Raw genomic sequence first — 27,047 nt, 5'->3', positions numbered from 1 at the left:
TCTACAGCAAAACTTTAATGGGGCAGATATTTGAACCCTCCCCCCAAACCTGAGAGGCTGGGGAGAACTCAGTATGTTGGGCTGGTCCCAGAGACTGTTGCCATAACAACTGCTGGTAGGCTTTGCTGCCCAGGCGGCTCTAACCCTGAGTTTCAATAAATAGAGGACAAAGGGGTCTAGTCGCCCACCAAGCTGGGGAGGCAAAGACCTGGAGTGCCAGGCAGAGCACATTATCATGTGTGTGACCTCACATGGGTACACAGTCAAGTGTACACACCTCGGATCATGTGCACACACACAATCCCCCCTTGCCAAGTATCCTCACATGACACACCATCTTTACACACACACGCATGTACGCACACACACTTTCCTCAGACACACAGGACTGAGCTCACATACCTCTGCCTTGCAGACACACATGAGGTTAGATACACACGTGCCTTTCAAAGTTTGGCTTGGAGCCTGGTGTCCCCTCCCAGCTCACAGGAGTAGGAACGAGGTGGGTCTTTCTGGCTTGGGCCAGATTAACCCTCGGACTAGGGGCTAGCTGTTGTGACATTTGCCTGGCTGACCCCGCAGAGGCCTGTGGTGTTGGACTGGGCCCAGGAGGGGAAGTTGTTCAGGTCGAACATGGGGATGCTCCAGCTGTTGATGGCCAGCGTGATGACGAGAACCCCGATGACGTTGAGCATGAATCCGGCTCGGGCCTGGGGTAAGGAGAGCCAATCTGAATGCATGGGTGCTGAGCTGGGCCAGCACCTATCCCTTAGGTATTCACATGTGCTTGGAGCTCTCTCTTTAGCAGAACTCTCCCTGGGAAGTCCCCCTTTGAGTCTGACCTGCAGCACAAGGCGATGTCCCTACCACTGACTTTACTGCCAGTGCTGACAGGGGGAGGGGCGCTCCCAGGGCCCTGGGTCTCATTCTCTCTGAGTCCATCTCCCGGCTGTGGGTGCCTGGCCTCTTGGTGCCCCTGCATTCCTCACTCCTCCTCTCCCTCTCAGTGGCCTAGGGCTGGCAGGGCCTGGAGACCCTCAAGTGGGGACCATGCCCTCCCCTGCCCCCGTCACCCACCCCAGCGGGGCCACCGTGAACTCCAAGGATCTCAGACACTTGCAGCTACTCTGTGGCCCACCAAGGTGGAAAGACAGAGTGGCGTGGGCCGAGGCATTTGAGACCCCTGCCACTCACCATGTCCGTCACTCTGAGGCCTCCGAAAGAGAAGGCGATGGCGTTGGGCGGGGTGGCCACAGGCAGCATGAAGGCCAGGGAACTGGCAAGGGCGCAGGGGAGCATGACGTAGAGAGGGTGGATGCAGATGGCCTGCGACTGGAGGGGGAGGCCGTGGGGCAGAGCTGGTCTCAGCCCCCCTCCCAGAGGGGAAGGCTTGACCCCCTAATTCTCCTTCCCTCTCTGAGGACCAACCCCCACCCCCACCCCAATACACACTCTGGCCATGAACCCCCCACTTCTGCCAGAGGGCACTGGGTGACCTGGGCAGGGCCCCTTGGCCTCTCTGGAGGGGATAAGTGTGCGGCCCTGCCCAGTGGGGCGTGGGAAGGGGAGGAACTCATAAAACGGATCTCAAAGGGGCTCAGGGTGCCGTCATCAAAGGCTGCGGGAACGCGCCTGGGGAATCAGGGGCTAGGGACGCTCCGGGAAGCAATTTCACGCCGTCACCTCAGGAACGACCGGAACCGGAGCTGGGCCAGGGATGTGGGGTGGGGCCACCAGTGAGCCCCAGCAGGATACTCCAGGGGTGACGCCACCAGGGATGGAGTGAGTCAGGGGCCAGAAGGCCTTGGGGCCCAAGGTTACTGAAGAGCCTAGGGAAGGGTGGAGGCTCGGGGGTCCTTTCTCAGAAGTGAGAGGAGGGAGGGGGCAGACGGTTGCCCTGACCCTGGCTGGGATGGGCAACAGGGCTCCCTGGAGGAGGTGTGTCTGCCAGGCCAAGCTCACCATGGAGGCCAGAATGGGCAGGAAGAGTGTGGTGGTGGCCACGTTGCTGGTGCACTCAGTGAAGATGGCAATCAGGAGGCAGATGATAAAGGCGATGGCAGCAGGCGGCACACTCTCCAGTGGGGTCAGCTTATCCCCCAGCCACTTCGACAGGCCCGATTCCTGCGGGCAGAGGAGGGTGGTGGGTGAGAGGCTGGGCCGCCTGGGGCTCCAGAGTCCTCGGCTGAGGCTCTGGGGCAGGTCCTGCTCTTGCCCACACCTCTCTAGAGTCTTCAGAGTCAAGGGCAGCTTGGGAGGGAACGAAGAGACCCAGCTGAAACCAAAGTCTCCCTCTCCCGCTTTTTTTAAAAATCAATCAATCAATTAATTAGTTAATTTTGGTTGTGCTGGGTCTGTGTTGCTGCTCGGACTTTTCTCTAGTCGCAGCAAGGGGTGCTGCTCTCTAGGTGAGATGCGCAGGCTTCTCGTTGCAGAAGCTTCTCTTGTTGCGGAGCGCGGGCTCTGGGGTGTGTGGGCTTCAGCAGCTGTGGCTCCCGGGCTCTAGAGCACACACTCAGTAGTTGTGGCACACGGGCTTAGTTGCTCCACGCATGTGGGATCTTCCCGGAGCAGGGATTGAACCCATGTCTCCTGCATTGGCAGGTGGATTCTTTACCACTGAGCCACCAGGGAAGCCCCCTTTCTTCCTCTTGAAGGACAGTTGGATGTGGGGAAAGAGATGGGTAGCAAAGAGAAGGGGTCAAAGGGCTTTCTCGGGAAACATGGGGCTTGGTGGGAGAAAAGACCTCTGACCCCACTGACGCCTGTTTTCCTGACCTCTCTTCTGGGGGTCCCTGGCCAACTTTAGCCCTCTCCCTGCCCCCACCAGCCTGGCAGGTTGTGAAAGAAGGGACCTTGCTCCTGGCAAGGAGGGAGGGGGGAAGGGCCCTGGTAGAAGCTGGGAATAGGCTGGCAGGGGGACAGGGACAGTCACAGGGTCAGAAGAGCTCCTGTAATGCCAGACTGTAAATCCCAGGGAGCTGGGACTTTATTTTATACACCATCACCCACTTAGCACTCAACACCCGTTACAGAGCTTGGCACAGTCAATGAGTGCTTGATGGTTGAACTAACCAATCCCCGACCCAGGGAAGCTCCTGTCTATGCAGTGAATGAGCTTAGCCAGAATCCCGAGGCCTAGGGGTGCAGGTTCATGATTCCCCTCTTGGGTGGAGGCTCTGCAGAATGATGGCCCGGTCCCCAGAGCGTGGCTGGGTATGATCATGGCACCCCCTGGTGGCTTCAGCCAACAAACTGCATCAACCCAATGCCTTCTGTCTACTCCCTGGTGTTAAAGCTGAGGTATTCTCTGTCCGGCAGGGGGTGAGGGAAGCGCCCGGGTGGTCCTGAGTATAGTCCCTGCTCACCAGAAGCTCCTGCCTTCTCTTTGGCTTTGAGAACTCTACTGGGGAGAGGTCCCTGCAGCCTGTGTTTTCTCTCCCTCCCTTAGGGCTCTTACCTGTCTCTCCAGCTGCTGCAAAGGCTATGCCCACCAGGGGGCTCCCACGTGGGGGCTCAGGGCTGCCCGGGGTGGGAGAGAAGCAGGGCCCCTCTTTCCCTGTCACAGGGTCTCCCACCAACGGGGATGGGGAGGGGGTGGGGTCTCTCACCTCACTGCCCTTGGCCAGGGCAAAGCCACCACCCAGAAGGATCACGATATTCCAAGGCATTTTCTTTTTTACTATATCCCAGGTGAGGAGGGCAGGAGGGGCCTTCAGCTTCCCTGGGTTTCCTACTCCCCAAGCAGAAGAAGGTGGGTCACCAGGAGCCAACAGGCTTTCCCTCCCCTCCCCGCCCCGGGGGACTCTCCAGGCGGTCTTGATCAGAGCTTAATGCATGGGAGAGAGGGACCCTCAGTTCTGCCACATCTTGGCTTTGCCCCTGAGTCCCTGTGCCCTTGGCAAGTCAGCCCAGCTTCTCTGGGCTTTGTCTACTCCTGCCGAGTATGGTGGGAGGGAGGCTGAGTGCCAGAAGGCAGGGTCTGCCCAGAGGCCCTTCCCTGCCCCAGGCCAGGTGCTTACCTGGTTTCTGAGTCAGCCCTGGGATCTTGGAGGGCACGATGAACATAATTACAGCGATTAAGATGGCTACTGTCCCATCGGATGTCATGCTGTGGGTGAGGCAGGGAGGGCAGGTTTAGAGGCTCAAGGCTACTCAGGGTCATGAGGGGGATGGGGGCTGGAGAGGAACCCCTTCCCTAGACGTGCCATCCTCCGTCCTGTTCTGAGTTGGGGGCCCTGCTCCCTTCCCTCCTCCCAGAAGTATCCCTCCTCCCCGCAATGCTCACCTCTTCCCAGTGTCATCGGAAAAAGCCAGGTTACCCCAGCCCGTGAAAAAGCCTGGCTCCCGAGTGAACCAGAGCACCACCAACAGGACAAAGAGGAAGGTGACAGCCTTTTCCGCGAAGTTTATGGGGCCCAGCAGCTTGTGCTCTCTCCGGATGACTTCGAAAGCTGCTCGCTCCTGATTCCTGCTCTGTTCCCCCAAGCCAAAGTTCTTCCGGAAGCTGCAGGTGGGGGTGGGGACAGCTTGTGAGGGCCCCCACACCAGGCAGGGAAGCAAGGGGCTCAGAGTGCCTGAGGTTTTGTTTCTTTTTGATTGTTGTTGTTTTGGCCTAGCCAAACTGCTTGTGGGATTAGTTCCCCGACCAGGGATTGAACCTGGGCCACAGCAGTTAAAGCTCGAGTCTCAACCACTGGACCACCAGGGAACTCCCAGGAGTGCCTGTGTCTTAAAGGCTGAGACATGCAAAGGCCTCCTTACGGTTACTACACTAAGACCTTGATGCCCCCAACGTTCTGGAAGAAAAGCCGAAGACTCTGGTTTACAAACTCTATTCATAAAGAAGGCTGAGCACCGAAGAATTGATGCTTTCTAGTTGTGGTGCTGAAGAAGACTCTTGAGAGTCTCTTGGCCTGCAAGATCAAACCAGTCAATCCTAAAGGAAATCAGTCCCAAATATTCATTGTGAGGACTGATGCTGAAGCTGAAGCTCCAATACTTTGGCTACCTGATGCCAAGAGCTGACTCATTGGAAAAGACCCTGATGCTGGGAAAGACTGAAGGCAGGAGGAGAAGGGGATGACAGAGAATAAGATGGTTGAATGGCATCACCGACTCAATAGACATGAGTGCAAGCTCTGGGAGATGGAGACAGACAGGGAAGCCCAGCGTGCTGCAGTCCTTGGGGTTGCAAAGAGTTGGACATGACTGAGTGGCTGAGCAAACAACTGGTCTGTCAGGGCTCCTATTTAGCAGAGGGGCTGGTAGGGGGTGGGGTTGCGCTGTACTTGGCCCTGCTCCATCTGTCTCACTGACCCCTCCATGCTTCCAGGAGTTTTCTTGTGCTGAGCTTTCCCTTGCTCAGAGTGAGAAGGCCCCAGAAGCCTGGACCCTGTGCTTCCTTCGGGCCCTGACTCATCACTCCTCTCCTCCAATAGCGTTTCAGGAAATCCTCCCCTCCCTCTCCTACCGCTTCTGGGCACCCTCTGCCAGCCTGAGCCCCACCCACACTGTCCGAAGAAGCACAGGGGTCTGCACCCTGTTCCACCTGCGTTGGTTTAACTCACGTTGATGTTTAACTCTTTGTTTGGGCAAATCTCAGCTCCCCTGCTGGACTGTGAGTTCCTTGAGGGCAAAAATCACGTTTCACACATCTTTAAATCCTTTATGGTGCTTGGCACTGTGCTGGTCTCTTTGACTAACACTGCTTTGTATCAGCCCCAACCTCAACCCAATTTCCCTGCACCTGCCCAAGCAATGTTATAGCAACAACTAACCTCCAATTAAAAGAAATAAATTTTTATTTTTTTAAAGAGAGACAAGCAAAAAAACTTTTGGTGACCACCCCCTGCCTGGGTAGGAAGGACAAATAACAACTTATATCACAGTAACACTCATAACACCACTCCTAGGTTGGACTCATAGCAGAAATCAATAATCAATCCCAGACTCAATTCCTACTGAGCCCCAGCAAGGCCTCACGTGATTTTCAACTTGGAGCTCTAGTGACAAAGTCTGGAAGTCAGAATAAAACCTCCTTACTACTCTTGGCCTCAAGAACAAGGTGGCACATTAGATTCCTCTATAATCTCTCCCTGCCTTCTTCTCCAGATTTGTATCCTGATACTCCTTTTTTAAAAATAATTACATTTTTTCTTTTGCAATTAATGTTTTTTCTTTTGTGGTTAAAAAAAATATTTTTTGGCTGCATCTGGTCTTAGTTGCAGGGTGTGGGCTTCCCTCTGGTTGTGGTGGGCAGGCTGCCCAGGGGCATGCGGGGCCTCAGTTCCCTGACCAGGGATGGAACCTGTGTCCCCTACATTGGAAGGCAGATTCTTAACCACTGGACCACCAGGGAAGCCCCCTGGTTCTCCTTTTTTTTGCTCTGTATATTTCACCCACACAGAACTGGAGTTTCCCCAAACCCAGCATGTTCTTTCTTGCCTCTTTGTACAAGATATTCCTGCTGCTGAATGCCTTTACTTCATCTTCTGCCTGGCTGACTTCTAACTCAGCAAGATTCAGTTCAGGTGTCGTCTCTGCCAGGGGCCTTCTGGAGTCTCTGCTCTCCTGGGCTGTATTCCCACAGCACTTAGGCTTCTGTCTGTCACTGCTCCCACCTTGTCATCACCCATTAGATGGTGAGCTCCAAGGACAAGGCCTGTGCCTAGCGCTTGCAGTGTTTTCAGGACCAGGCGCATAGTAGGAGCACAAGTGTCAGCACTTTTGTAACTGACCAAGCTCATAGCGTACGCTCCTTCAGCACCTGCGGGAGGACTGTGGATCATTATGGAGTGGGACCTGGCCTGGGCACCAGGAGATCTGGTTTTCTATCCCAGCACTGACATGTCTAGCTATGGACCGTGCCTCAAACCTCAGTTTGCTTATCTAATAGATGGGCTAATACTCTCCAATCATTCCCTCCAATGGGGGACCAAGGGCACAGAAGGGCCTTGGGAGGGAGAGGTTTTCTCACTGAGATGGTGATTATGTCCTTTCCCAAAAGGCTACCTGGGTACCCAACTAGGCGCTCCCAACAGGTAAGGGCAGACACCTGGGCATCTCTTCCCCTTTCTGCCACTTACTCGAATCCTAAGAAGAGGATCTGCAGCCACACCCAGGAAAGCAGCAGTAAGATGATCATGGCAGGGAAGGCAAAGCCAAACCAGGAGGCGAAGTTCACCACGTTGCCATTTCGGGGGAAGATCCTGAAGGGGAATAAGGGCTGCTGTGTGGCATTGCCCAGTGACAAGCCAGTTCCCTTTGTCCCCCAGTCAGAATGCAGACCCTCTCCCCATCAATCACTCACGAGTTGACCTGGCCTTGCAGCACCAGGTTGGGGGTGGTGCCGGTCAGGGTGGCGATGCCCCCGATGCTGGCCGAGTAGCACACACACAGGCTCAGGCCCTGGCTGAAGCGGAGCTGCTCCTTGTTCTGCTGTGTCTTGGACTCCGAAGGAGTCAGTGGAGCAGGGCAATCCTGCTTTTTGTCTGGGAACAAGGGAGAGCTGGGGTTGGGAGTGGGTGCAGGGCCAGATTCAGGGAGCATGGCAGGGGCTCCATGGCTTCTGGGGCGCCTTGTCTCTTAGCAGCCTAGACCCAGGCTGCGGGGAGGGCCCAGGCTGCCCCCAGGTCTGGAAGGGCAGGCACTCCCTGGGGTCTCAGGATGGAGTGACCCTTGGATACCACCTGGACCAACCTCTCTTGGGAGAGGGAAACTGAGACACAGAGAAGGGAAGATGATTCAAACTGCACAGGAAGAACAGAGCCCGGACCCCTGACGGCCCACCCAGGCTCCTGCTCTCGGCCTGCCAGGTTACCTAGAATCTTGGTTTGCCCAGGACAGAGGGAATTCCCAGCCTGCGGGACTTTTCATTTCAAAACCAGGAAAAATCTCAGCCCACCAGGACAAGCTGGTCACTGAACTTCTTGCTTCCCTCTTCTGTCCCAAAAGTTGCCAAGATATGGATTTCCCTGATGGTCCAGTGATTAAGACTCTGTCCTCCAATGTAGGGGGTGCGTAGGATCGATCCCCAGTCAGAGAACTAAGGTCCCACATGCCGTGGCGGTGTAGCCAAACATTAAAAAAAAATCAGTGCTCAGATGACTCCTCCTATCATGAACATCATCTTAGACCCTCCCCAAGAGGGGTTTGGGGCAGGGCCTGGCCTCACCTTTCTCATCAAGCTTGGTCTCTTCCTTCTGCTCCTGGAGCTCAAAGGCGGGGTTGTTCCTGCCCTCCTCAACATCCCTGTCTGTGGGCATCTTGTGCAGCTGCTCCAGAACAGCATGGGCTATGGGCACCATCATGGCGGTGGTGGCCGTGTTGCTGATCCACATGGACAAGAAGGCCGTCACCAACATGAAGCCCAGGATCAGCCTAGCAATGGACAGACCCACACACTGGTGTTCCAGCATTCCTGCAGGGACTGGCGGCCCAGAGCGCCCGCACCCCAGGCCCTCCCGTCTTGGTCTGTGGGGACTCACAGGGCGGGCCGCACCCCGACGATGAGGAGCACCCGGAGGGCGATGCGTTTGTGCAGATTCCAGTTCTCCACGGCGAGGGCCACCATCATCCCCCCAATGAATAGGATGTTGGTATCTTTCAGGTACTCGAGGCTGACCTGGAGGCGGGGACAGGGCTTAGGGGGTGCCGACACTGCTATGTCTGTCAACAGAGAGAGGTTGGTTCTCTGGGCTCTTGGACTCAAATGGAAATGGTCTTCGGATCCCCCACTGTTTCCTCTCTTTCTGATTAACCCGTTCTTCCGTCAGCAATGACTGAGAGATCGTCTAGCCTGAATTCTTCCATGCTTCAAACCACTGACTGGGAGAATTTAATGCTGTTTCAGAAGCTAAAGTCGTGGTTCTCTTTGATCCCTGGGTCAACATCATTACACCAGCCTGGAACTTGCTAGAAAAGAAATGCTCAGACCCTGCCCCAGATCTATGAAATCAGAACTCTGGAGTGGTGCCCAGCAAAGTCTTTGTTTAACTGGCCCTGCAGGCAATCGTGGTGCATGCTCAAGTTTCAGAACCACCGAACTAGGAGACAGGCTCTTTGGCTGGCTATCAAGCCCCCTTTCCCTCCCTAGTCTAGGCCTAATTGCTTCCACTTTGAATTAACTCTTGACACCAACTGTGCCCCTGACATTTCTAGAATGCCTTCTTCCTGGTCTTCTAGCTGACTCCTCCCTCTGTGCTCCCCGACCTGCCAGGCAGAGGCAGGGACCCGTCTTCCATGCGCTCTGCCTCTGATGAGGTTTCTTCCGTCATCACCGTCCTAGGGCAGACCCCTCCATCCTTGGGAGCATGTCCTCGCGTGAATGGAGAGGCTTACCGTGGAAGCATTCATTATGCCCATCATGGGGAACATGATGACGGGGAGAAAGGCAGTGATGGCCAGTGGCAGCGCCTCGGTGCACCAGAGCAGCGCCATGAGGATGATGGTGTAGGCGCAACAGGCTTCCTGCAGGCAGAAGGGGAACAGCAAGCTATTGGAGGGGGCAGGCCTGTATCTCGAAACCACATTACCTCCTGTCCCCAGAGGAAACAGACCATTTGTGACAGTGCAGGGAGACCCTGTAAAACCCGCAGCCCTTGACTCCCAAACCCAGGTGTCATTCAAAAACGGAGATAGGGACCTCCCTGGCAGCCCGGTGGTTAAGAATCTGTGCCTCCACTGCAGGGGGTGCAGACTCAATCCCTGGTTAGGGAGCTAAGATCCTTCATGCCATGCAGTGTGGCCAAAAAAAAAAGGAAAAATGGAAATAGAAAGCAAAACACTCACCTCCTTGTATTTAGCCCTGGGGAGTCTAGACATTATAATCCAGCTGTTGGATATAATCCTATCCCCTTGGGGACTTCAGGGGGCTTGGATGAGGATTCTTAGATGAGATGGGGGGGCTCATCTCAATGAAACTGGAGCCTAGGAATTGTGGGGAACTGCCTGGAGCTCTGACCTTCCCTCCTTTATCAAGAGTCTATAAGAATGCATCTATGTGTATGACGCTTAAATAGTAATTGTTCCTTCTGCTAGCAGGTGAGTTTCATGAGAACAGAGTCAGTTTTGCCGTATCTGGATCCTCGGAGTTCAGGACCCAGGAGGCTTCAGAGCAAATCTTTTCTGAACGATTCACTAACCATTGAAAAATTTTGGGAATGGCATGAGTCTCCTTCCAAGTGATCCCGGCATGCCCCCAGCATTGCGCAGCTCCATGAGGTGTCATTCACATTTCTAGAATATGTCTTCCCTGGTGGTCCAGTAGCTAAGACTCCAAGTTCCCAATGCAGGGGGCCCGGGTGCTATCCCTGGTTGAGGAACTAGGTTCCACATGCCAGAACCCAGAGTTCACATACTGCAACCTAGAGTTCACATGCCGCAACTGAAAGATTGGGACGTGACAATAAAGACCCTGAACACGTCAGTGAAGTTCCGGTGGGCTGCAACTAAGACCCAGAGCAGCCAAATGAGTAAATAAACATTAAAAAAAAAATAGAATATCTGAAAAGTTCCACCATCCCTGTGTTGTACAGAGAATTGTGGAGTAAACCCTGAGTCATGGCTTTGTGAGTCTTGGGGTACCAGAGGCCCCCCCTTTCCCTCAGGAAGCTCCCAAAGCTAGGAAGGCCTGACCTCAGGCCTGGTAGGGGACCTAGAGCAGGAAGTTGGTGAACCAAGATGTCAGGGGCCCACCCACTTTTAAGGGGCCTCTCCGCAGGCCAGGGGAGGGAGAGCAGGCAGGGGAATCATTAGCCAGAAGGAAGCCTCCAGGAGGGGTACTTGGATCCAAGCCTCCTCAGGGGCACCTTCTCACTCTTTGTTTGCCAAAGGAAGGGCTGCCTGCTTGGACAAAGCAGCTGAGGGGCCTCTCCTCTCTTACCTGTCTCAGCTGCCCTGCCCCTCTTGCCCTCTCCACCTGGTATGGGCTGGGCTCCCTCCTTATACCTCAGGCCCTTAGTACCCTGAGGTTGGAAGGAAGGTCTCAGGGAGAGGAAGCTGCTGTTTACTGAATAACTTTTAGGAGCTGGGCGTTTTCAAGTTTGTAGTTAGAGCCACTTTTGAACTGTGGTGTTGGAAAAGACTCTTGAGAGCCCCTTGGACTGCAGGCAGATCAAACCAGTCCATCCTAAAGGAAATCAGTCCTCAATATTCATTGGAAGGACTGATGCTGAGGCTGAAGCTCCAATACTTTGGCTACTTGATGGGAAGAGCCAACTCATTGGAAAAGACCTTGATGCTGGAAAAGATATAAGGCAGGAGGAGAAGGGGGTGACAGAGGATGAGATGGTTGGATGGCATCACCGACTCAAGAGACATGAGTCTGAGCAAGCTCCAGGAGACAGTGAAGGACAGGGAAGCCTGGCATGCTGCAGTCCATGGGGTTGCAAAGAGTTAGACACGACTGAGCGACTGAACAACAGCAAGTTATAGCCACGGGTGGGTGTGGCTGTCTCATGTTATAGAGGACCTCCAGGGGGTATGTGGCTTGCTCACGGTCACACAACCAGGGAGGGGCAGAGCCAGGTGGAAACCTAGGCAAGGTATCCAGGATTGCACAATTCCCAGAGCACTCCCCATGGAGTTGTATCGGTGGCAGGCACAGGTGGTGTGGCATGTAGCCTGCTTAGCCAAGTGTCTCTGATGCCAGGCTCACTTTCTCTCCATGAAATGTCCACCACTTTTCTCCCCCGGACACGAAAGTGGCACAGTGGGTGGGGAATGCCTTGATCCTTGATCAGAGACTTACACCTCTTCCTCCCCTAGCCGGAGGTAGATTCTGCTGAAATCGCTGTTTCTTCAACCATTTTCTCAGTTATGGTGATGTCATGGCCTGTTACCCATCCTCCCCCGCAGGCTAAGGGCAGGCCAGCTCCTCTGGACTCTAGTGTGGCCCCCACCCCCCTAGAATTCTCTGGCCAGAGACAAGGAGGGGAGCTGGGATGGATGATTCTGCTGATTCAAGAAGATAGCTTTGCAAAAAACAACAGCATAAGTATCGCTGAGGTCTGCTCCATGGACATCGTGCTCTCCACACTTAAGGTGGTTCCTAATCACTTTTAGTTGCTCTGTGATTTAGAAATGACTATTGTTCTCATTTCACAGACGAAGAAATAAAGGTGCCAATAAATTAAATATTTCAAAGTCACACAAATCAGTGAAGAATCCAGACTGTCTGGTTCTTCAGCCCCAGGGTTTTACCTTCTACCTTGAGCTTGATGCCTTGCAGGTAGGGGGTGTCCTTCAGTCTCAAGCTTGCTGTGGCTAGCAGGGTGAATGGGCGTGAGTTAGAGCTCAGAATCCAAACAGAATCATTTTCGCTGGGGCCTGCCACTTCCCATTGCCTGGCTCTGGGCAAATTCCTTCAATTCCAGGTCCCCATTCGCACCCTCCAAAGGGAGCTGTGAGCACCAGTGTGTTGAATCTGTCGCTCCTGTACAACTTTCCGGCATCCCTCTCCGTATCTCTCTGTCTCTGGGTCAAAACCAAAACCAGTTTCAGAGTTCCATTTGGAAGTCCTTCCTGGCTCTGGTGGCTCTGGATCTGTGTTCCCATCCTGCCCTCCCGGGCAGTCAGTCCAGCTGTAGCATAACCCACTGACCTACTCTTCCTGGATCATGGGGCTCTTAACTAGGGCGTGGAATGCCAAGGGTCCATGAAGCTGGGTGGGAAAACTATTTCATCTTTTAGCTAACATCTAACTAAGGTTATGAACACAGGCAACAAAATTGTCTAGCTGGTTTTTTTTTTTTTGGCCGTACCTCTAGGCTTGAAGGATCTTAGTTCCCCCATCAGGGATTGACCCGGAGCCCATAGTAGTGAAAGCGCACTGAGTCCTAACCGCGGGACAGCCAGGGAATTCCCAAAACCAGACAACTGTTGATGGTACTAATGACAATTTAGTCAAGGATATTTGACTGTGGTTGTCAGTTGTTAGGGACCTGCAGAGATCAGTGGCTACAGTGATCTCAAAAATGCATCTCAAAATATTGTTTACATCCATCTCTCTCTTGAAACTGTGGTAGTAATTATATCAACACCAGATCTTATTTAATGCTTTAATAAGGAAACATTTATATTTCTGAACTGCAATTATTTTTTTATACTTTTATAACCGTGTTCCAAAATGGTTGGTTTCCTTCTCCGTCCCATACATTTTATTTTGTGCATTTCAAAGCAATATTCTGAGAACGGCCCAGAGTCTTCACCAGACAGTCAGTGACATTCATAGCTCAGAAATGAGAACAGAACCCAGGGGATCCTTTCTCTTTGGTCCCTCACTGTGTCTGGTTCCAAAGTCTGCATTCCCCCGCTTTAGAAGTGAGAAGCTGGGGGACTTCCCTGATGGTCCAATGATTGAGAATTCACCTCCCGAAGCAGGGGACGTGGGTTCCATCCCTGGTTTGGGAACTAAGATCTCACATGCTGTGGGGCAACTAAGCCTGTGCACCGCGACTACAGAGCCCATGTGCTCTAGAGCCCGTGCTCCAAAACTAGAGAAAGCCTGTGTGCCACAACAAAGACCCAGGGCAATAAGAAGAGAAAAAAAGTGGGCAATTGGGAATCAGACTCAGCCTCCTAGGCCACCTTATACCCTCTGCCTTGCTGCCATCTCTATACATCTTGGGCTGGCCAAGCTCAGATGGTGGCCTATGGCATGGGACCCAACTGTCTTTCTTCTTAACCTGCTGCACTGCTCAACTCCACAGGTTTCAGGTATATATTCCTTTGTTTTTTTTTTTTACACCCTAAGTCCCCCTACCTCTTCTGCATAGCAGTCATTACAATCTGTACTTAAACATTCGCTTTCACAAGTTTCTTATGATGAATATCCATCTTTGCCATCTGATTGTACTCTCTCGGGAGCAGGGTCTGGATCTGTTTGTGCTCACACCAGCAGGGTGTCTAGCACCTCTATGGAGCTGACACTGGATGAGTGAGTGGATGAATATTAGGCACTGGGGCACAGACATGATTCAGGCCTGGCTCCAGCCCTCAGGGAGTCTGAGTGTCCTATGTGGGCTGGTTCATAGTCATGGTGGATTGTCTGCCTGGCAAAACCAACAGCGAGCAGATGAGATAAATGCTCAGATGGCTTCCAAACCCCAAGGCTGGCAGCTTGCTTCTTTTGTGATGGGAAACAAAAGTCAGAGGTCAGGAAACCTGAGTGCCCAGGCCCAGCTTTACACCTGCATGTCCTTGGGCAAGCTATTTAACGTCTCTCAGCTTTGAGTTTTTTTTTTTTTAAATAAGAAATATTGAACATTTCCAACTGTACACACATTGCTCTCTTTTATGAAGTGTCCTTATCTACAAATAGGAATAAGAGAGACACCCACTTTGCTGGGTTATTATGAGGATGTAGGATTTGACTATGTAGGTTTCAGCTGTAAAGAACTGTGGATGACAATGAGCAGGCAGTCTGGGTTAAACTTGGCAGAGAAACGTGCTCCTGGGCTGCTGGGGAACCAGGGTGGATGCATGAGGTACAAATAAAGATGCTGGTGCCAGGGAATCTAGGGCAGACTCTGGACCCTGGGTGTGGACAGGGTGGAGACCTGAGGGCATCATGGCCTTTACCCATTACTGGCACAGAGCAGCCTAGGGCAAAAATGTCCACAATCTGAAAGATGTTACATCTTATTCCTCCTGGTGATTGAAGGTTAACCCAAGGGCAGGCTACTCCCACTGCTCCTCTGCCCCGGCAAGCAGGGATGCTGTGGGCAGGGAGCCCTACTGGGTCTAGGGAGTGAGGTGAGGTCCTGGGTGGCAGCCAGCACCATTGCAAAGGGGATACCAAAGAGCGGAGTTCCAGAGAAGGGGCCCCTTCTCTGAGTCGCCTTCCGTCTGGGCTGAGGAAGGCTTCCAGAGAGAGCAAACTGAGTGGGTGCTGAAGGATGAATAGGAGTTTGGTGGGTGGGAGAAAAGTGTCAGCATGAGGGAGTAAGCATAGAGGGACAGAATGAGGCACAAACGATCAAATGCATTCTTGTGGGGGAAGGGATGGAATGCTCAGGAAGAGTCTCATTTGCCCTGAGAGGAATATAGGACTTTATCTGGAAGACAAAGGTAAAATGGGGAGATCCTTGGAGGACTGTAAACAGAGAGAGTGACGTGGTCAGGTTGGTGTGTCTATTAAAAGATTACATGGAGGCTACGTATGTGATTTTTTAAAATGTCTGTATTTGTATACACATAGGAAAATCTCTGATTTGAGAATTCTTACCCTGTTTTTTGTACCAGGATCCCCTTGGCAGCCTGATGAAGCCTTCCAGCTCCTTCTTAGAATAATGTTTTTAAATACATTAAATAAAATGCACACAAAGGATCACAAAGGAAACCACTTATATTGAAATAGTTATTAAAATATGAACAATGGGCAAGATAGTAACATAATGTGACTCTTAACTAGTAAGCTCTTCACTGGCTGGTAGCTACTGTGATTTCAAAGTCATGATGAACGTCAACAGTATGTCAAGGTCCTGGCAATAGCTCTCATACGATTTGAAAATATCTGTGATTCCTGTGGGTGGCAAAGTCAAAAATATTGTTCATCCTATGGTGGCTTGTTGTCTACATTCATCACAGAAGAAAATGCTTCATTCTTTCATGCTGTTGGACTTTGTACAATGTGCACGTATCACCTAATTAAATAAATCAATTGCCTCAAGATAAAAATAGGGGGCTTACACCTGCAACGGTGTGGCAGATGGGTCGGCAGCCATGGAAGCTGGGAGTTGACAGATGGCCAGGCTGGGCTGTCCAGTGGGGAGATGACAGGCGCGCAGAGAAGGTCACGGCAGTGTAGATGGACAGGGAGGACAGACTCCAGAGATATTAGGAGGTGGAAGGCAGAGGGTCTGGGTGATGGCTGCTGGGTTAGGTGGGAGAAGAAAACTCTAGGTGCCTTTCCTGTGTGTCTAGAGGCACGGCGATCCTGAGGAGAGGAGCCATGTGGCAGGACTTGGGGAAGGAGGTACAGATTGGTGTGTGTGTGTGTGTGTGTGTGTGTGTGTGTGTGTGTGTGTGTGTTATATTCCAGGAATAATAGGCCCATCCAAATGCCTAATACTTTTGAGAGACTAAACATAAGAGGCAACAGTAGCCAGTCCTTAGGCAAAGATAAGTCCTTCAGTCTCTGCAGCCACAGTCCTGTAGCCAAACCACAATCTCCATAGCAACTGGCCCCCACAAGGCAGGATTTGCTCAATGACTTGCCAGTCTCTTTAATTTTGCAGCCTGCCCCCACCCCCACCACTTGCTACCATCACTTCCAGCTCAGGACCAACCAATGAAAGCCAAACTTGCTCTCCAAACAATCAGAGAGGACACCCTGCTTCCAGTTAGCCTTCCTGCAATGTCCCCCAACAGCACCCTCCAGTCAGGGCACACCTGAAGCCTTAACTCTCTCCACTCTAAAGCATCCCCGCCCCTTGCCTTTGAGGCTCTGCCAGAAGCAGGCAGTGGAGGCTGACTACCTTCTCTCCTCTGCCTGATCTCATTTGGCTGATCTTTGTTTATTTCCGCACCTTCATGTGAATGCATTTGTTGCATCATCTTCTGCTTTAAGAGGCCAAAGGGAAGAACAATGGGTCCTGGTGTCAGAGACAACAAAAGTGGGGGCCAGAGTCCTGACATCAGAGTTTGGGCCAGGGCCAGAGCCGCTTGTGTCCACTTGAGAGCAAACCAGCAGGTGAGAGATGAAGAGAAGCGAAGCATTCCCACACTCCTCGGTGCATCTGATCCCCACAACAGCCCTGGGCAGCGCTGTTGGATTCTGTTCAGGAAACTGTTCTGCTAAAGTCTCTCTGGTTTTCCCATGCCTGACCTTCTTTTAGCAGGTACTGGAAGTGCGGACACGATTTGGTAATCTGGGGGCAAAGTTCGAATTGGGGAACCTTCTATCTCTTCCCTAGGAATCGCCCTGGCTTTGGAGGCTGACTCCTACCCTCACGACCTTCAGAGGTCACAAACCTGACACCGTACAGTCCAGTGCTGATCAGGGACCACACTTCACTGCCCTAGGGGACATGCCTTGCCTTCCTGTTTCACTGGTGGGAACACCATGTCTTCATGAATAGAAGAAGTCATCTATGGGCATAAGTCAGGTATCCACACAGTGCCCGAAACACTGTTGTGTTTCCTTATTGTTGCTTAGTCACTAAGTTATACTCTTTGCGACACCATGGACTGTAAACTCGCCAGGCTCCTCTGTCCACGGGATTCTCCAGGCAGGAATACTGGAGTGGGTTGTCATTTCCTTCTCCAGGGGACTCTTCCTGATCCAGGGATCAAACCCATATTTCCTGCTTGGCAGGTGGATTCTTTATCTCTGAGCCACCTAGGGAGCCCAGTTGTGTTTCCTAGGGGTGTGGAATTCAGACAAGGGGCAGAAGGGACAGGAAATCATTGTTTGCCGAGCCCTGCGTGCCAGGCAGTCTACCCACACAGGTCATCTCGTTTAGTTGAGATAGTGGCCTCTTAGAGGTGAGAGGCTTGATAAAGTCACATGGCTGCTCATGCTACCAAGTCGATTTGAACCCACATCTATCTGGCTCCAAAACCCCTGATTTGTTCCTGGACTCTGCCATCTCAACCAAGATCCAGGAAGTCTCAAAAGACAGAGGCAGTTCCCAGAACCGAGGTCCAAATTCTTTGCAGTGTTCAGGCCCACCATACTGGTCCATCTTTGGGGTTCAGGAATTGCTGGCAGTGAGGGTATTTTGGGCTTCCCCAGTGGCTCAGTGGTAAAGAATCCACCATGCAATGCAGGAGCCTCAGGAAATGTGGATCCCTTGGAGGAGGAAATGGTAACCCACTCCAGTATTCTAGCCTGGAGAATCCCATAGACAGAGGAGCCTGGAGGGCAAAAGTTCATAGGGTCACAAAGAGTTGGATATGACTGAAGCGACTTAGCACCTGAGCAAGGGTATTTTAGTCACACAGAACTTAAAGTGCACATGCTTCCACATGGCTACTACTCTTGTATCCTAAGAGTAAGAAATCCTAAAAGCAAAAAAACCAAAAGGACTTCACTGGTGGCCCAGGGGTTAAGACTCCATGCTTTCACTGCAGAGGGTGCAGATTCCATCCCTGGTTCTGGAAGTTCCATATGCTGAGCAGTGTGGCCCAAAACAACAACAACAACAAAAATAAGTAAACAAACAAAAATGCAGAGCAAGAAATCCTGCCCTCTATTCTTACTGTAAATACAGTCTGGATTTCAGCTAAGCTCTGTCCTGGCAAACACGGTACCACAGGGAGACGGTTTGCATGAGTGGTTCTGTTGGATCTTGGGAGATATTTGCATTTTCAACTCTAACTTGGTTGGATGGCATCATCGACTCAATGGACATGAGTCAGAGCAAACTCTAGGAGATGGTGAAGGATAGGGAAGCCTGATGTGCTGCAGTCCATGGGGTCGCAAAGAGTTGGACACAACCGAGGGACTGAGCAACAACCACTCTAACTTGCTGCCTTTTTGACCTCCGAGCAAGTATTTATCCCTCCTGACCCTCAGCACAAAATCCTCTCTCCTTCCCTGGGCCATGCAGGGCTGACCTTGGCTGACCTCTCCCCGCTGCTCTAAGGTTATCTGTTCACTCGGGTCTCCATGCCGTGCTGGCCTTATTTCCTTGCCAGGCTTGCCCCTGGCCTTGGGCCTTTCACCGTGGGTTCTGCCTAGACAGCTCTTGGCCCAGAGCTGGGCTTGGCTGGCTCGTACTCACCAGTCAGGTCCTAAGGTAAATGTCAGCGCCCCAGCAGGCTTTCTCTGATCACCCTGTCTAGAGCAGCTCCTCCCCAAGCCAGAGTCACAGCCTGCTATATGCTTTGCATTGTGTGGACAGTATGCGCCCTTTGTGTGTCTTTCCACCCCAGCCCTACCCCCAGGATCACAGGTTCCATGAATCTTACTTTCCACCCCACTGCACCTAAACAGTAACTGTCATGTGATACTTTTCCTGATGAGTGAGTGAATAGACGTAAGGTTTCCGGCACATCATTCTTAGGTATCTGGTTGCAGGGTTGGGGGAGCACTGAGATATCAGACCCCACTGTCCCCCAACCACTAGGAACCCCTCTGCCAGCGGGTGATGGGAATTTCTAGGATTCTGTTACTAATTCTTCAAACACACTTACTATTTCCAGCCGGCATGCCTTTGCTCCTAGCATTCTTGTCACCTGGCCTGCCCTCCACCAATGCTTCTCACTGTTGAAATCTCACTCCGCCTTCAAGGCCCAACTCAGATCCTCCCTCACCTCAGTTGGAAGGATTTTCTCCCTCCTCTGAGCTCCTGCAGACTTCTGGCTATAGTTTGGGTGGCAGGAACACATGGTCCTCCAGACTGAAAGTGACTTGAAGACAGAACAGCTATATTTCTTTTCAGTAACCCCTAGCACAGAGCAAGAACTCCGCAGACATCCTAGACTGAATGATGGTGGAAGGATCGATTGATGGCTGGGTGAACATGAGATAGACTGCTCAAGAGGTGACACGCCGGGGGACCACTCTGCATCCCTAGACAGCCTCGGCCAAGGCCAGGTTCCAGTCCAGACTTTGCCTTTTTCTAGCTGGGACTTGTGGAAAATTCCTTTACCACTCGGGATTTACATGTCTGTAAAATGGAGATGGAAGTAGTAACCTCATAGTAACTCAGAGATGATTGTGAGAAATAAGTGGGTTAGTGCTTTGAAGTGCTTGGCGTAATGACCAGCACATAAAAAATACTCAAGAAATGTCGACAAGTATTATATGGACACAGGTGTGAGCTGAGTTTTTTCTGGGCCCCCTCCTACCCACTTCAGGGGCCAGGGGTGTGGAGGTAAGCTTGGAATTCACTGCAGAGAGCAGGGACTCAGCTGGAATTGAGGATAGGGCTGTCTCTACCCACATTCACTTGGTCACTCAGTCATTTGACAAGTATTTGTTGAGCACCTACTATGTGCCAGGTGCTGGGGATTCTGCATGGAAAAAGGCAAAGTCCCTGCCTTCATGGAGTTTACATTCTAAAGTAGGGGGATCAGAGAATAAATGGGAAGTAAAGGAACACATCATTTCAGAGAGTGAAAGCCCTTTAAATAACAGGTTTTTATAAAAATGAATGATTGGGATTGCTCAGAGAAGTTTTTTTCTGGGTGGATTTCAGTGGACACCTAGAGAAGGAAGCCTCTGAGAGAAGAATATTCCAGGCAGGAAGATGAGCAATTTGAGGAGCAGAGAGAAAGCTAGGGAGGCTGCAGTGCTAAGTTGCTTTAGTCGTTCCGGACTCTGTGATCCCGCCAGGCTCCCCTGTACATGGGATTTGTCAGGCAAGAATACTGGCATGGGTTGCCATTTCCTACTCCTGGGGATCTCCCCCACCCAGGGATCAAACCTGTCTCTTATGTCTCCTGCATCGGCAGGCAGGTTCTTTACCACTAGCGCCACCTGGGAAGCCAGGTTGGAGAAGGGCAAATAAGAACAAGGATACAGGGAAGGAGAGGAAGGGTCTGCAGGGGTGGAGCCCTGGGGACTCATGGCCTCCCTGACAGCTTGGATTTTAGGTTTGACAGGAACCCTATGTGGGGTTTTAAGCAGGGTAGTGACATGAGCTTATGTTTGGAAAAGACCATCCTGGCATTTGAGTGAAGAATGATCTAGGGGCATAGGAAACAGTCTTGTGGTTGCCGAGGGGGTGGTGGGGGTAGGGGAGAAATGGATCTAGAGTTCGGGATTAGCAGATGCAAAAAGTATTATATGGAGAATGGATAAACAACAATGTCCCACTGTATAGCACAGGCAACTATATTCAATATCCTGTGATAAATAATAATGGAAAAGAATATGAAAAAATACATATGTACAATTGAATCACTTTGTTGTACAGCAGAAATTAACACAGTATTGTAAATCAACTACTGTTGTTGCTTAGTTACTAAGTCGTGTCCAACTCTTGTGACCCTCCCTGGGCTTTAGCCCGCCTGGCTCCTCTATCCATGGAATTTCCCAGGCAAGAATACTGGAGTGGGCTGCCATTTCCTTCTCTAGGGGATCTTCTCGACCCAGGGTTGAACCTGTGTTTCCTGCTTGGCAGGCAGATTCTTTACCACTGAGCCACCTGAGAAGCCCCAAATCAAATATGCTTCAACTAGATAAAAAAAAAAAAAAAAGAATGGTCTGGGGACGGGTAGGGATGGGAGAGAAACGCTGGTGGCCTGGACCAGAGTGGAGGCAGTGGAAAGTGATTCCATTCAGTGTATTTTGGGGAAATTGAGTCAACAGGACCTGCTGGTGCTTGTGGAAGTGAAGTGACTCTGAGGTGGACGTTGAGCCTTCTCTTGATATGTAAGATCAAAAAGAGAGTCAGCTGAGAGAGATGAGGGATCAGGATTGTATTTTGAGTATGCCAAAGGCATTCAGTGTAAAAAGGAAGGTTTTGGCGGGGGGAGGTGTCCCGTGTTAGTTGGGTAATGCAAGTTTGGAATTTAGAGCTGGAATTACCGATTGGGGAATCATCAGTGCAGAGGTGCTTTTAACGGCAGGAGAAAACAGAAGGTCACCTAGGGCAGGAGTGATGATAGAGAGAAGGAGCAGGAAAAGTAGTCAAGGGAAGAGGAAACCCAGAAGCCAAAAGAAGATAGCACAGCAAAGAGGAGGGGACCGGCTGTGACAGATGCTGCTGAGTGGTTGAGGAAGGTGAGCGGGGACTAAGGGTTCCGTGACACGGATGCTGACGGGGACGCGACGAGAGCCCTCTAGGTAGGAAGAGCCTTCGGGAGCGGAGCTGTCTGAGGTGAGAGGGGCAGTGTAGACAGTCTCGGAGGCTTTTGGTTGTGAGAAAGAGCAGAGAAAGTGAGCATGCATGCAGGGACTGTAGGTTTGAAGGAGACTTTGTATTTTAATGAGACTCGTATTAAGGCTTGTTTGTATGCTGATGGGAGCGATCAGGCAAACAGGGAAAAGCTGATGATGCAGGAGAGGAGAAGATAATTACAGGAGCAAAGTCCTTGAGAGGGACTGGTAGCCAGGGCCCCAGTGGAGGGGCTGGCCTCAGAGTTAGGACACGGGGCAGTTCATCTGAGTCAGGACAGGGGAGGCAAGGTCTGTAGGCAGGAAGCAGGCAGTAGGTGGGGTGCAGGCAACAGGTGGGATACAGCCCAGAGAAGACAGGGCCTCCTGACGCATCCCACCCACACCAGGAAGCCTGGCTTCTTGTACTGACTCGGGCTTTCCTGAGTGACGGTGGGCAGGTTACCAAATCTTTCTGGGCTGTACTTTCCTGGGGAGTAACATGGGAATCACGGTTCCTGTCCATCCTTTCTTCTGGGGTTAACACACTTGGTTAACTCAGCCTGTTTGGAAGCCAATCTAATGGGTCCTTAGCATAGAGATGCCACTGGCTTTGGCCTGAGATTAGGGTCATCACAAAGGTCAGCGGGGCCTTGTCCGTGACCAGGAGCCGTGCCACTACCTCCCTGGTTCCTTATCCTTTTGGAATACCTTGAATAAAAAGCCTGCCTCAGTTTCCCTCTCTGAGCAGCTGGCTCAGTGGGCAGCTGCCGGGTGGCAGGGGAGTGGGTGTGGGATGGGGCCAAGTTCAGGGCCAGGATCGGTCTTAGCCTTCCGGAGGCAGACAGCACAGGCTTTGTAGGCAGGCCACACCCCCAGCCCTGCCACTGTCTATGTGGCTTGCCAGAGACATTTCCTGTGAAGCTTGGACTTCAAGGCCACCTCCTGGACCCTACTCTTCCCAAAGTCCTGTATTAGTTTTAGATTCATAATTTTGTCTTCTTTTACTTACTAGATGATCCCCAAAGTATGTAATGTCTGAGCTCCAGATCACAGGATCTGCCCTGGGATTTTGGGTGACCACTTTCCCCATCTGTAAAATGGGAGTCAGAACCTGCTTCATAAGACCGGGGAGAGGGTTACTGGGTGTGTGGTACGGGGCATGCAGCGGGGGCTCCAATAAATGAAAGCCCAAGTTATGACTCCTGCTGTTTGCGTGGGGTGGGCAGGAAGCGGTAACATTTCCCCCTCCATTCAAGGTGTATGTCTGCAGCGCCCACTGGCAGGATCGGCGTGTTCAATTAATTCCCACCCCTCCTCCGCAGGAGACTTAGCTCTTGGGATCACAGGTGAGCACCTTCACTTTCTGTTTGTACTCTTAAAAATTCACCACTGCCTGAGGCCAGTTTTCCTCTAATCCCCTTCTTTCACTCTCCAGCTGCTAGACCAGCTCACACTCTCCTGATCAACCCCATCTGCTTCTACCTGCACTTTATGAAGCTGGTTTTCTGCCTCCCAAGGCAGTAGATGTCAAGTGGACCTAAGCAATTCACATTGAGCTCCCACTACTGGATACCCAGCAAAAGCCGCTTTTGACTTCTTAACCCCTAAGACTCAGGAGGACCAGGAGGTGATAGCCTCATCTCCAGGCTAACAGGGATGAGTGGGCTTTCCTGGTCCTAACCATGCCCCAGCCTGGGGCAGATGGTCCCTCCCTGCTCCCTTGGAGCTTCCCCGTGCCCAGAATCCCAAGTCCTTACCTTGGTCGGCACGAGGATGGGCAGAGGCAGCAGGAAAATGGGTAGGAAGAATACGATCAGGTAGAAGCGATAGGCCCACAGGCCCTGCCAGCAGGTGGCCATGGTGTGGACCCACGAGGGCTGCCTGGTCACCCTCTGGATCCAGGGAACTGCAGGACGGACGGTGTAGCAGGTAGGCGGCTGGGCAGGCTTATATAAAGCCGCTGGAGTGTTAACCATTGACCCACCCTGGCAATCAGAGTGTTTTTGGAGTCCGGGAGGTGAGAGTAAGGAGGAGAGACCTGCAGGAAGTATAAAGATCAGGAAGACTTTGCAAAGAAAGGGAGGAGGGCAAGATCAGAGAATAAAAGGCTTCAGGTTCTTTCGAGAAGTTAAGCCCAGAGTTAACTCTTTCTGTGCATGGAGGCTGTGAAGGGCTGCAGCCAGAGGAGCTGGAGAGGGGAGGGTGTCTGGAAAGCCCCGGCATCCACAGGTCAAGACACAGAGCGCCCTCCCTAGCTCCTCTCTCCACCTACTCCTGCAAAACTGAGTTCTCTGAGCTGTTTACATGGGGCCCGTGGTGGGGCGGCCCTTCCTCCAGAAACACCCTGCCCTCTGGGGGTTTCCAGTCAAGGATTGAGGAAGGGCTGGAGTAAGCCCTTCTCTTTCCAGGTATCCAGGAGACTGTCAGAGCCACTGGACTGACCATCTCGTGTTCACTGTGTGCTGTTGATGCAATGACTTAATTCTGAAACAGCTGCTGGCTTGTTAATGTATTGCTGTATGGTAGGTATACAGTGCAGACTTCCCAGGTGGTGCTAGTGGTAAAGAAGTCGCTTGTCAAGGCAGAAGATGCAAGAGACTCAGTTTGATTCCTGGGTTGGGAAGATCCCCTGGAGGAGGATCCGGCTGCAGTATTCTTGCCTGGATAATCCCATGGACAGAGGAGCCTGGTGGGCTACAGTCCATGGGGTTGCAAAGAGCTGGACACATCTGAAGGGACTTAGCAGGCACTCACGCACGCACAGGTATACAGCAAAGGTTCACTCTTATAGAGTCTTCCCGGGCCCCCACCCCCACCCCAAACTCCCATGGAACACTCTCAAAATTTTTTTCATGTTTTGGAAACACATTTAATCTCTCCATTTATCCATCCATCCACCAAACACATATTTGGCCCTGATTATATCTTCAGCCTTGTACTAAGCGTTAAGGATGCAGAGAGATTAAAATGCTGCCGGTAGGGACCTTCCTGGTGGTCCAGTGGCTAAGACTCTGTGCTCTGTAGGGGGCTCTGGTTCAATCTCTGGTCAGGGAACTAGATCCCACACGCTGCAACTAAGAGTTTGTGTGCCACAGGTAAAGATCCTGTGTGGGGCTTCCCGGGTGGTCCAGTGGTTAAGAATCCACCTTGCAGTGCAGGGGATCCCTGGTCCAGGAAGATCCTACATGCTTTGGAGAAACTCAGCCCGGGTGCTGCCACTCTGGAGCCAGCGTTCTAGAACCTGCAAGCCACAACCACTGAGGCCGCATGCCTAGAGCCCATGCTCTGCAACAAGAGAAGCCACCACAATGAGAGCCCATGCACCTCAATGAAGACTAACCCCTGCTGTCCACAACTAGAGAAAGCCCACGTGCAGCAGTGAAGACCCACCGCAGTCCAAAAAATGAAGGAAATAAAATCTTAAGGAAAAAAAAATTCTTAAAAACAAAACAGAAGATCCTGAGTGCCACAATAAAGGTTAAAAATCCCCCGTGCCACAGCTAAGATCTCTGGCGCAGTCAAATAAATATTTTTTAAAATGCTTCTGGTAATAGTAATAGTTTACTTTTGTAAATAGTAACATTTCTTCAGCACTTAGTACAAGCTGTTTCCTGTTTCATTTCCTCTGTACAACCTCACCATGAATTCCATTTTACAGGTGGGGCAGCTGAGGCCCCAGGACACAGAGCCAGGCAGAATTCAAAATGCTTTAGAAGTGCCCTGGGGAGATCCTAACCAGTAAGGCAGCTCCAGGTAAAAGGAAACAGTAGGAGTCCTGAGCCAAGGCTCTGGAGAAGGTGATGCCTCAGTGACAGACTTGAAGGTGGAGTCTCCGAGGTGACCGAGGGCTGACCCTGCTCAGCGTCAAGAGTGAGCCCAGGCCTGGAGAACAGAGTGAGTGGGTACATCTACCCAGAGCCTCCGTCTCTGGCTGCCCTCCCACCTCTCCACACCAGACAGCTCAGAGTAGAAGCTCCATCCAGATTCCTGCTGATTTTGATTATTCCAGTGTGATGATCTGTGTGCCAGGACAAGAAGGCAGGGTGTCTCAGGGAGATGGTTTCAGGAAGCAAACACAGCCTGGGCAGAGCAGGGGAAGAAAGCAGGTTCTGTCTGTGGGAGAATGGATACACATGTATGTATGGCGGAGTCCCTTTGTCGTGGAGTCCCTTTGTCGTGCACCCGAAACTATCACATTGTTAATCGGGTATACTCTAATACAAAATAAAAGGTTTTTTAAAAAAAGAAGTAGAAAAAGAAAAGAAGGTTCTGAGTGGTTAGAAGGTGGGTGTAGGGGGGAAGGACTGAGAGCTGGAGACCCTGTTTCCGGGGTGCACGGCAGCAAGGCCTGGGCAGAGATGCCAATGAGATACTCCTAGAGCCACTGAGGTCCATGTGAGAGACGCCCCCCTCCCCCACACTGCCCCTAGTGCCCTCTGCAAGGTGGACAGAAGGTTGTGCGTGGCTCCGGGTCAGAGGACTCCAGGGCCAGGCTGGGTGGCAAGCTACAGTGAGGCGAAACAGACTGCCCATCCCCGCCCCCAGCCCCTATTCAGGCTATTTATGGCCTCTCCACTCCCATTTGATTCTTGGGTCTGGAAGATCCCCTAGAGGGAGGCATGGCAACCCACTCCAGTATTCTTACCTGCAGAATCCCATGGACGGAGGAGCCTGGCGGGTTACAGTCCATGGGATCGCAAAGAACTGGACATGACTGAAGCGACTTAGCACGCACATGCCACTCCCACCAGCCAGCCTTGCCACCTGCTTGGGGCAAGATGAGGAAGAGTCAGGAAGCACAGGGATAAACAAAGGGTTTCAGAGACTCAGGACAATCCCTGGTTTTGTCTCGCCCGTGGAGGAGGCCTCTTCTCTGGCCTGCGGCTCTGGAGGAGCCACAAGGGGAGCTGCGCAGAGCCTCCCGAAGGGGAACAATGTCCACTATATGTGTCATCTGCATCCGGGTGTGCCCAGCTCCAAGCCTGTGATGCAGGTTCAGAGCCGTGAAGGCACTTGCCCAGGGTCACACAGCCTGCGTGAGCTGAGATAGAACCCGATTCAAGATCGTCCATGCTTTCTGCCCACCCTCCAGTGGGCCTCGGTGATGGGGCCAGAACAAAAGTCAGTGTTTCCAGGACCTCCCTGGTGGTCCAGATGTTAGGGATCGGCCTGCCAGTGCAAGAGCCCATGGGTTCAATCCCTGGTCCGGGAAGATCCCACAAGCCGCGGAGTAGCTAAGCCCGTGCGCCACAGCTACTGACACGGGTGCTCT

The 27,047-nt window shown here is 52.0% G+C and overlaps 1 protein-coding gene across 2 annotated transcripts; it reads right to left on the bottom strand.

Moving 5' to 3' along the window:
- Positions 1-26,529, bottom strand: SLC13A2 (solute carrier family 13 member 2). Of its 2 annotated transcripts, none has more exons than XM_013971950.2 (12): positions 26,421-26,529; positions 9,343-9,471; positions 8,490-8,626; positions 8,177-8,382; positions 7,313-7,493; positions 7,089-7,211; positions 4,289-4,507; positions 4,023-4,111; positions 3,612-3,733; positions 1,963-2,124; positions 1,195-1,332; positions 1-710 (listed from the first exon to the last, which is right to left on the bottom strand). In XM_013971950.2, the coding sequence occupies exons 1-12, from the start codon at positions 26,463-26,465 to the stop codon at positions 540-542; spliced, it is 1,722 nt and encodes a 573-aa protein (XP_013827404.2). In that variant the 5' UTR covers positions 26,466-26,529; the 3' UTR covers positions 1-539. The 2 variants fall into 2 exon arrangements, with proteins under 2 accessions (XP_013827404.2, XP_005693310.3); XM_005693253.3 differs by lacking the exon at positions 26,421-26,529 and adding an exon at positions 23,533-23,835.

Source organism: Capra hircus, chromosome 19 (genome assembly GCF_001704415.2).
Source record: "Capra hircus breed San Clemente chromosome 19, ASM170441v1, whole genome shotgun sequence".
Classification (NCBI taxonomy): Eukaryota; Metazoa; Chordata; class Mammalia; order Artiodactyla; family Bovidae; genus Capra; species Capra hircus.
This window is presented reverse-complemented; position numbering and strand designations above follow the sequence as displayed.

Excerpts from the sequence above, each read along its gene's own strand:
- SLC13A2 (XM_005693253.3), bottom strand. The coding sequence starts at position 23,751 with ATGGTTAACACTCCAGCGGCTTTATATAAGCCTGCCCAGCCGCCTACC. Across the intron at positions 8,627-9,342 it reads GCATAATGAATGCTTCCACG|GTCAGCCTCGAGTACCTGAA; the intron begins GTAAGCCTCTCC and ends CCCCGCCTCCAG. Across the intron at positions 8,383-8,489 it reads GTCGGGGTGCGGCCCGCCCT|GCTGATCCTGGGCTTCATGT; the intron begins GTGAGTCCCCAC and ends GTCCATTGCTAG.